The sequence below is a fragment of the Tupaia chinensis genome, unplaced genomic scaffold (genome assembly GCF_000334495.1).
Source record: "Tupaia chinensis unplaced genomic scaffold, TupChi_1.0 Scaffold000258_1, whole genome shotgun sequence".
Classification (NCBI taxonomy): domain Eukaryota; kingdom Metazoa; phylum Chordata; class Mammalia; order Scandentia; family Tupaiidae; genus Tupaia; species Tupaia belangeri.
The window spans coordinates 1,793,372-1,802,184 of record NW_006159738.1 but is presented as its reverse complement, the minus strand read 5'-3'; the positions used below and the strand labels follow the sequence as shown (position 1 = coordinate 1,802,184).

The 8,813-nt window shown below is 58.3% G+C and overlaps 1 protein-coding gene and 1 long non-coding RNA gene across 2 annotated transcripts in view; both read left to right on the top strand.

Annotated features, from left to right (window-relative positions):
* Nucleotides 1–5,114, top strand: part of BCL7A (BAF chromatin remodeling complex subunit BCL7A) — a gene marked incomplete at its 5' end in the record, with an annotated part of 18,296 nt that extends 13,182 nt beyond the window's left edge. The window contains 2 exon segments of the mRNA XM_027772197.1: nucleotides 16–41; nucleotides 2,205–5,114. Coding sequence (XP_027627998.1) covers nucleotides 16–41; nucleotides 2,205–2,276 — 98 coding nt within the window.
* A 2,717-nt stretch (nucleotides 5,115–7,831) lies between these two features.
* LOC102485571 (uncharacterized) overlaps nucleotides 7,832–8,813 on the top strand; it is a 3,052-nt gene continuing 2,070 nt past the window's right edge. The window contains exons 1-2 of the long non-coding RNA XR_334656.2: nucleotides 7,832–7,900; nucleotides 8,297–8,422. This is a non-coding gene — a long non-coding RNA (uncharacterized LOC102485571). The remainder of the gene's footprint in view (nucleotides 7,901–8,296; nucleotides 8,423–8,813) is intronic.

Below are 8,813 nucleotides of genomic sequence, written 5' to 3'. Positions count from 1 at the left end.
GAGGCGCGGTCCGGCCGGCCGAGACGTCAGCCATCTCTCAGGTACTGCGGTCGCGGTCTCAGAGGGGCAGCCAGGTCGGCCCGGAGCCCGTTGGGTGGTTGGGGGTATGTTGACAGGCGCTCTGTTGTTTGGTTGTTTTGTCATCGACCTTCGGACCATCATCCCTTCATCTAGCCATCTCCAAGTCCCCCATCTGTGCCCTGCCCTGGGTGCTGAAGCCACAGAGGGTGGGGAGAGCCCCCTGGTGCCGGAGGAGGGGTCCTTTACCCCCGCCTTACTCTGTCGTTTTCTTTATTTGGGTCCACACAAGTACTGCCCCACTTCAGCGACCCAAAGGGCCCACCCTGCAGGGCTGCAAAATCCTCAATCTTGGGGCACCCTTTGGAATTTCACGACTGCTTGGGCCCCTGTGTGCCAAAACCTGGTCTGAATCAGTTCATGCAGACATGGGGCCTAGGTTTGAATCCCAGTTCCATCACTTCTTGGGTGGGCAGTTTATTTCTCTGAGCCTCGGTCTATCCAGCTGCCAAACTGGGGTTCCAGGACTGTCTCAGAGCCCTGGTGAGGATTCGATGAGAGAATATGCAGTCCCAGACAGTGTCATTGGACACGGCCCCTTGGAGGGTTTTCCACTGTACCTCCTGCAGACTCGCCTTACGAGTGAGAACTCGGGTCTCAGAACTTCACCTGAGAAAATGCTTTGCACCTTGCCGAGTATTTTCTGGGAGCTCAGGCAAAACCGACAGTGAGTGCTGTCAGCAGAGGAGAGCGGGATGCAGCAGGTCACAAGCTGGAGCCTTACCCAGGCTTCTCCCGACGGCCAGTGTTCAGACTCTGAGCCCTCACTCCCGTCGGTCTGCAGCTCCCTCTGTGAGAAGTTATCCTGGGAGTCCTTCCCTCAACACTCAGGGCATAAAGGGAGTGTGGGCTGCAGTTGGGGACCCAAACAGGAGCCACTTTCTGCCACATTGGCATTAATCTGGTGTCCCTTTTTCAACAAGGCAAAAGGAGAGGGAGGAAGGGCAAGTGGGCCTTCCTGACTCCTGCTCCTGGGACCCCTCAGAAACTCATGGGGCAGGAGCCTTTTCACTGTGCCTAGAACCACACGACCCCTCTAGGCCCAGGGCCACCATGTCACCTTTCACACTGAGCACCCACTGCAGGTGCAGAGCTGCTGGGCATTCCTAACAAGGCTGAGGCCTCTCCCTACCCTCTTTGGGGCTATGACAGGGTCAGGGCATGGCCGGGATACAGCAGACTCAAAACGGGCCACAGAGCCAACAAAGGTGCCAGGTGGAAGCGGGACAGAGCAGTGTGGAAGGGTGGGGGCCTGGGGCCAGCACTACAGAGGAGCTGACTGTGTGTGCAATTTGAAGGGTGAGAACTCAGGGTTGGGGGCCGGGTTCCCCAGCGGGGGCAGCTGCAGGTTCAGGGGTCAGCGAGCCAGGGTGGGAGGTCAGCCCTGGGAAAGCACTGGGCGGCATTGGAGAGAGGGCTTTGCATCCCGTGCAGGACTGGGTGTGGGAAGCTGGTGTAGGCTGTGCAGGGTGACAGGGAGGCTGCTGTGTCACCCAGGCAGTGGTGATGGTGGCCCAGGCGTGGATGGGGTTGGCAGGTGAGCTCAGGGAAATAGAATTTATGGACTCACTAATAGGCAGTGGGGTCAGGGGGCAGATGAAGAGAGTCGGGCTTGGGGCTTTCTCCTGGGCCAGTGGTGGCACCATTGACCCAGAGGACGCTGGGGGAGCAGTTAGGATGGGTCCCGGTGACAGGGTAGACACCCCAGCGTGACTTGGGGGGGATGGTGACACTGCAGAGCCCTTCCCCAGAACAGCATGCTCCCGGGCGCGTGACAGCCGTCCACGGCAGAGTGGGTCTGGGCTTTCCAGAGTTAGCTCAGCGGTGAGCTTAGCCTTGTGTACAGAAGGTCACCCCGGCAACTGATCGCAGGTGGAGGACTGAGAACTGAGCCGGTGCAGCCTGGGCCGAGGCGGGCAGGGCAGGGCAGGGGGATCAGTGTGAGGGACGGTCCTCCATGTCAGCACGCGCAGCAGGGCCAGGCGGGTGTGACAGGGCTCTGTCGCCTTCAGGAGCTGGGTAGGTGCAAAGTTGGGAGTGCATGCGTGGGCCACCTGGCCCCACCCAGCGTCCGGGCCTCCCTGCCGTGTTAACTGAGCTCTTCCTTTCTCCCTTCCTGCCCCAAGGATTTGGAAGGGGTGCCACCCTCTAAAAAGATGAAACTGGAGGCCTCTCAGCAAAACCCCGAGGAGATGTAGACACGAAGCCCAGCCCTGTGGTCTGTGTCGTGGAAGGCCGTGGCACGCTTCCTTCTAGAACCACGTGGCCCAAGCGAGCCCTCCCGGGTGCGAACAGAACTCCTACCGTGTCCAGTTTACCAAGTGCAAATCCAAGAACACCCAGAACGGCGTCGCTTCTCAGACGCCGAAGAACTCTGCTGTGAAGCAAAATACTCGAACCTTTACACGACTGTCCCCGGGAGGCCACCGCGGCCCAGGGGCGTCCGCGCACCGTCTCGGAAGCCAGGAGCACATTGGCGTCGCTGCTGTGTCCCCACTTCTCTGTTTAATAAGCTGTCGAGGGCGGCTCCGATCAGGCGCTCCCTGTTCTTTGGGGCTTCTCGCTGTTCCACAGATTCCTTCCGCTTTCTTTTTTGTGCCTTGTGCCCTCGAGGTGCCCTCTGGCATGTCCCTGGTTGTTTTGCATCTCCCTTTGCGAAGTGCCCTCTTGGTTCTGTCTGGTGGTGCCAGGTGTCACAGACTCCCTTCTCTCCTCCCTGCTGGGGACTTCATGAGGGCAGGCGGGGCCGAGTGGGGAGCCCCGGCTGCAGACCAGCGGGAGCTCAGGGGCTGCTTGGCTTTCCCCTACGTGGGGCTTGGGCACAGCCTGAGCTCTTGGGGGTCAGTCCCAGCCCCCAGGCCCGAGGAGTTGTGGGCATCGGGGCACAGGCCCCAAGGGCTGGCCTCATGGGTCCCAGCCGGACCCTCCGTATGCCCTCACCCCCCTGGAGCATTCGAGGCTGCTTGTTCGTAAGCCCCTACAGCCCGATGGACGCGCAAAACCCTTAGATTTTTCTAGCACTTCCACCCCCCCCCACATCACCACCGCCTCCTCCAGCAGCGTTTTCTCCCAGCCCTCCGAAGACGGAGTGGTCTCTCTGGCCCACCGCAACTATCTCCTTCCGGCAGATCCGGGCCGCGAGGCTGGGCGTCGGGGCAGAGGTAGTTGGTGCTGAACTTGGCACGTAGGACGTTGCTGGATTCCAGCCAGCAGCCCTCTGCCTGCCCCGCCCCCTGGCCCCTCCTCCGGAGCGGCGGGATCACAGTGGCTGAGCTGCATCGCGTCGGAATCACGCTGACTCAGTGCCAGCTATGGACTGAGTCATCCCCAGGACGCGGTCGCCTCCACCCGGAGCGGGCCTTGGTGTTTGGGCCTCGAAGGCCGGAAACGAGGCACCCGGAATCGGCGAGATTTGCACCCTCCAGGAAGGAGTGCCCGACTGTCTGCTCCCCTCCACCCCTTTGTCTCCCCTGGAGCTGCCCCGTGGACGGATGCCCGCTCGTGTGCTCTTGAGGCAGGGGCTGCTCTCACCCAATAGCCGGGTCCGGACCGCGACCTTTCCTGAGCTTCCTCTATTGCACTGGAGTTTTCTCCCTTGGAGTTGTGTTCTCGGGGGTGGGGGGAGGGTTCTGTTGGGGTTTTTTTGTTGTTGTTTTTTGTTTGTTTTTGGCTAATCGGTGCATATTCAGGTACCACCTTCCACCTGTGGCTCTTTCTCCCGACCACCGTGGGAAGCGTCTGCCAGATTCCATTTTCAAAGAGTTCCTGAGGGTGAGGCTCTTATTATTATTATTATTATTATTATTATTTTTCGAAGGGGACCTATCTTCCTGCACTTCACGAAGAATCAAAATGTTCCTGAATTTCAAATACCTCATGCAAAATATCTCCTGAAATAAGGGAAGAAGAAAAAAAGAAAAAAAACTTTGAAAATCTTAATGTTGAAGTTAGCAATGCCGAAAGGTTTCTGTCTTAAAAAAAAGAAATCCTTGTACTTCTCGGTTTCGCCCCTCAGGCAGGCAGTTCCCGGCACCTGTGCCCCGCGCCGCAGGCGCAGCCAGGAGCGAACCTCTCATAGATCTGGGGCGGCTTGCCCCCACACCCGGCGGTTAGGGCCATGTGTTTCTTTGTGGCGAAAGTCCATTCTGGTGACAGATGAATTTGGATATTTATTTTCTTTTCTCTTCTGGGAACCGAGAGGTTACAACCAAGACAGCTGAAGGAGAATCCAACGCGCATCCAGGGAACCAGAAAGGCCTCGAGGGTTGCCCGCGCCTCTTCTGTCCGGGGGCAGCCTCTCCGGACAGGCAGGGGGACTCGAGGGTGAACACGATGTCCATGGGACCGAGGCTGTCATTAGTTTTTCTCTGAAGTGCCTGAAGGGAGGAATGGGCCAGAAGGTGGGACCACTGGGCCCCCCCGCGGCCACGCCAGGCAAAAGGCCAGCAGCCCTGCACGCGACGCCGGCCGAGAAGGCCTTCCACGCGGAACCACGAGACTGCAGAAATCCAATGTGCTTCCTGCCCCACGCAGCCCGCTCCTCGGGGCGCTGCTCTGCTCGCCCTGTACCCCTCGTCCTCCTCCAGGCCAAGAATCTAAGACCTTCCAGCCACCAAGCCAGGGGCGGGGGGTTCGAAGCGCATGCCTTCCGTGGACATCAGGCCCCGTGGCCTCAAGGGCTCCTGGGGCAAACTTCATTACTTAATTCCCCCCAAACTCGAAGCCGGGGAAACTGCGGGTCCACATTCCACAAAGTGCTGGCACTTAGACACCCACAACCTGGAAGGCTAGTGACTGAGCCGTGCAGGGGGGCGGCCCCCGCGATCACACGGTGTCATGGTTTGGAATGTTCATTCTTGCGAGGACCTGGTTAGAGGTATAAAGACCTTTTTCCACCGTTACCTAATTTTTTTCCTCTTTTTTTTTTTGGTGTGTCGTACAGCAGGTATAATTTTTCACTTATTTATTCCATCCGTAGATATGGTTTGTACAATGTACAATGGTTCTATTTCCGAAAATAAAAAATGAAATCATGCGGACGCCGTGGCTTTGTCGTGTCATGATAAAGGTAATGGCTTTCTTAGAGGGGGACGTCCCTCACCGCCCGGACCTCGTCTGCGTGGCTCTGGCCCTGGCTAGGCGGGACGCTGTGAGCACCTCGTTCAAGGCACTGCTGTCGCTTGTGGTCATGGTAGCTGCCGTTACTGAGCCCCAGCTGGTGCCAGGCAGGCTGCAAGACGCTCCTTCCCGTGGACAGGTAAGGAAATAGCAGGCCTGTCCCGTGCCCGGCTCGCAGAGCCAGAGCCCCAGTTTAAAAGCCACACCTGGGGCCTTGTGGCGCAGCAGTAAATGCAGTGCTCTGAGGCAGCCCCACGTGGAGGTTCTGGATTCAAGTCTGGAGACCTCCCTGCGGACACCAGGGGTACACTCCCCCGTGATCTGCGGGGACTTAGGCTGGGGGGGATCCTGGCTTCAGGACCCCACTGGGGGCTCACTCTCTCTGGAGAATGTGTGTGTGTGTGTATAAACTCTCTTTTTAAAAGAATTATTTGTAATTATTATTACTTTTTAAATTTAACCATAGAAATAGAAAGTAAGAAAACAAGCTGCTGGGTCCAGGACCCGAACTGCAGTCGGCCATGTGAGAGTCTGGCATTTCACCTACCATGCTACCTGCTGGCCCCAAGGGCTTATTATAGGGCCAGCCAGAGGCGTGGTTAAGACAGCTGGATCCCCAGGGACCAGCAGTTAGCATCATGGCTATGTCTCTGGACTCCCATGTAGTTGACCACAGTTCGAGTCCCGGGCCCGGTGGCTTAAACTCACGCTGGGTACGTGTGCGTGCGTGCCCAAGATCCCAAGAGAATGGAAGAGAAGGGATTGCGGCGTGGCTGTTCTCCTGGGCGGTGATTTCTCACTTTCTGTCTCTGTCTCTCTGTCTTTCTGGTGAGTGCACATGCCCTATAGCAAAAACCTCTCCTAAATAAATAAATAAAGACAGCTGGATCCCATAGGGCTGACCTGGAGGCTCGTGTCCTAGACCCAGCAGCTTGAAAAACAAAGCAGGCGTGTGTGCCCAAAATCCTAAAAAGGGAGAAGTGGAGAAGGGGTTGCAGTGGCCATCCCTGGGGCGCCTTCTCACTTTCCCTTTCTCTCCGTCTCTCCAGCGAGTGCATGCACCCTCTGACAAATTGTGTAAAACAATAAAAGACCTTGTTGGGGGAGTGCCTGACTGTCTCTGCCTCTCTCTCTTTCTCCCACTCCTGGAAGAAATAAATACATTTTAAAAAGCTACGCCTCACCTGACCCATCACCACTAGCCAGGGTCTGAGCAGAGCTGCAGGTCTGCCGCTTTCCTGGGAGGCACTAGCTCCGGTGGGAACTGGGGAACCAGCCGCAACAGTGTTGCAACCTTGTCTAGACTTGTATGACGGGCACCTCGTGGTCAGGATGGAGCTGGAACTTTCTCAGGCCCTTCCCTCTGAATGGACATGTCACCCTGCGCCCAGTGGCCACCTGAAAGGGGCAGGGTGCCCACTCAACAGGGCTGGGCCAGGACTCCCCGTGCTGACCTGGGGACAGAGGTTCTCTTGGTTAGGTCTGACTCCCCTCCCACCTCCTTCCTTTTTTTCCCCCCAGGTTTTTGCCAAAGGGCATGTGCACTTGGTGGAGAGAGACAGAGACAATGAGGGAGAAAGTGAGAAATCACCCCCTGGGGGGAGGATGGCCACACCACAGTCCCTTCGCCATTCTCCTGGGATTGTGGGCACGCATGCACACATGCCCGGTGTGAGTTTCAGGGTGCCAGGTCCAGGACTTGAACTGCCGTTGACCATGTGGGAGTCCAGCACCTTAAACACTACGCCACCTGCTGGCCCCCTTGTTCCTTTTTACCGAGTTCCAGTGTTTGTACTAGAATCGGCTGCTCCGCTAAATCTGCTCTAGACAGCGGCGGGTCCAGCAGAGGAACCACACGGCGCGATCACTGCTCAGCACAGGGGGCCTCACTGGCTCTGTCCTCCCTGCGCCAGGGCTTGGGTCCTGTCCCAGGCTCTTCTGTGGACCCTGCCCTTCCTCTCCGCCACCTTGCTTCCAGCCCCCGCATTTTGATGGCTGGGCCAGGGAAGCTTCTAGGATGGTGAAAGAACCTGGTTTTCTTGACACGGAGTGGCTGTGGCTTTCTGCTAGGGCTCTGTGGGAATAGGCAGGTGTTGCCAGTGAACAGAATGGAAACAGTCGGAAACAGACTGGAGGGTGGGGCGGGGGAGTAGGACAGAAGCCCAGCAGGTGGCCAGCAGCTGCCAAGAGGGCCTGTGTGCCTCCAGGTGAGAAGCGACCAGGACCACAGCAGGTGGGCTGGGGCAGGTTGGCAGAGGCAACGCAGGTCCAGATCTGAGTCCATGCCAGGCCCACACATATCATGGAGGTCGGTGGTGGAGCGCAGGGCTGACTGCAGACCCAGAAGGCCAAGTCTAACTCCCGGCTCCTGCCCGGCTGCCCGGTGGGCCTGTACCCCAGGGGCTTGCAGGCAGCAGCTGGCTTTGTCTATCCAGTTGCAGTCCCTTCTTTCTCCAGTAGGGGGTCACCCTCCCTCGTTCAGTTCTTACGTGGGGCTGGCGCTGCTCCCAGAAGGGCATGTGACCCAGACCTGTCCAATCAGTGAGGTCCCTCCTGCCGACTACTGCCATTGGTTCAGGGCTGAGCACATGACCCTGAGAGACCCAATGAGAGTCAACCTGGGATTTCGGGGGAACCCACTTGGTTCCAGGTTGGCCGAAGCTCTTCTGAGAATGACGCCAATGCAAGAAAGAGCCGGATGGACGTGAGTGTGAGCTCCCGAGGGCACCCGGGAGCCGTGGGCGCAGGCAGGCCGTGACCCAGGCCTCCCCTTGCCATTTCGGTTTTGTGAGCCACGAAGTCTCCATGGTTTAGGCTGGAGCTGTCCCCGGGGAGCCCCACCCCTCCACCCCAGGGCTGGAGTGGCTCCTTGACAAAGCCGGGGCCCTCCACGTGGCAGCCCATGTGGGAGCTCCAGCTTGGAGGGAGCGGCCGCCCTTCTCCGAACTGCACCCCCCTTCCCCCCCTTATGCTCTGACATGACCGGGGCTTGGGAGTTTCACGGCAGCGGACAAAGAAAAGAACGGGTTCAGTGGCCCCGTCCTGGGCCACTGGGCAGCCCCTTCTGTAACCCCCGGTGTCTCGCGCCCTACCCCTCCAGATCACCGTGACTTTACGCTAGTATCTAAACCGCTCTGTGCTCCGGTGTCCTCATCTGCAACGTGGGGAGAAGAAACGTGTCAATGAATTATCGCACGGAAGGTGCTGGGGCTAGAGCTGGCACAGAGTAAGTCTCCCGTGTTAGCTGCTGTGTTTATTGTTGGGGTCCAGCGCCAGTGACAGCGTGAGCCCAGGAAAGGGGAGGAACTGCCCCACCTGGCTGCCTGGGGCTTGCCCTCTGGGTTACACTTCGCTCTCTGAAGACCTGTTTTTTTGCCCAAATAAATGGAATTACCATCCAGTGGGCCCGAGATGATCCTTGGCCCTAGTCAGGCCTTGTGGGTTGAGTAGAAGCCCTCCAGGAAACCCACAAGGGAGGCCATTCGTGGCGGAGGAAGGGCCTGGGCAGGGGGCTGGAGGTCAGACAGCACATCCCTGTCCCAGGCATGTCTGCTCAGGAAGCAGGCCCAGGCAGGCCCTGGGCCTCGAGCAGACCCATCACAGTCTCATTTGTTCCA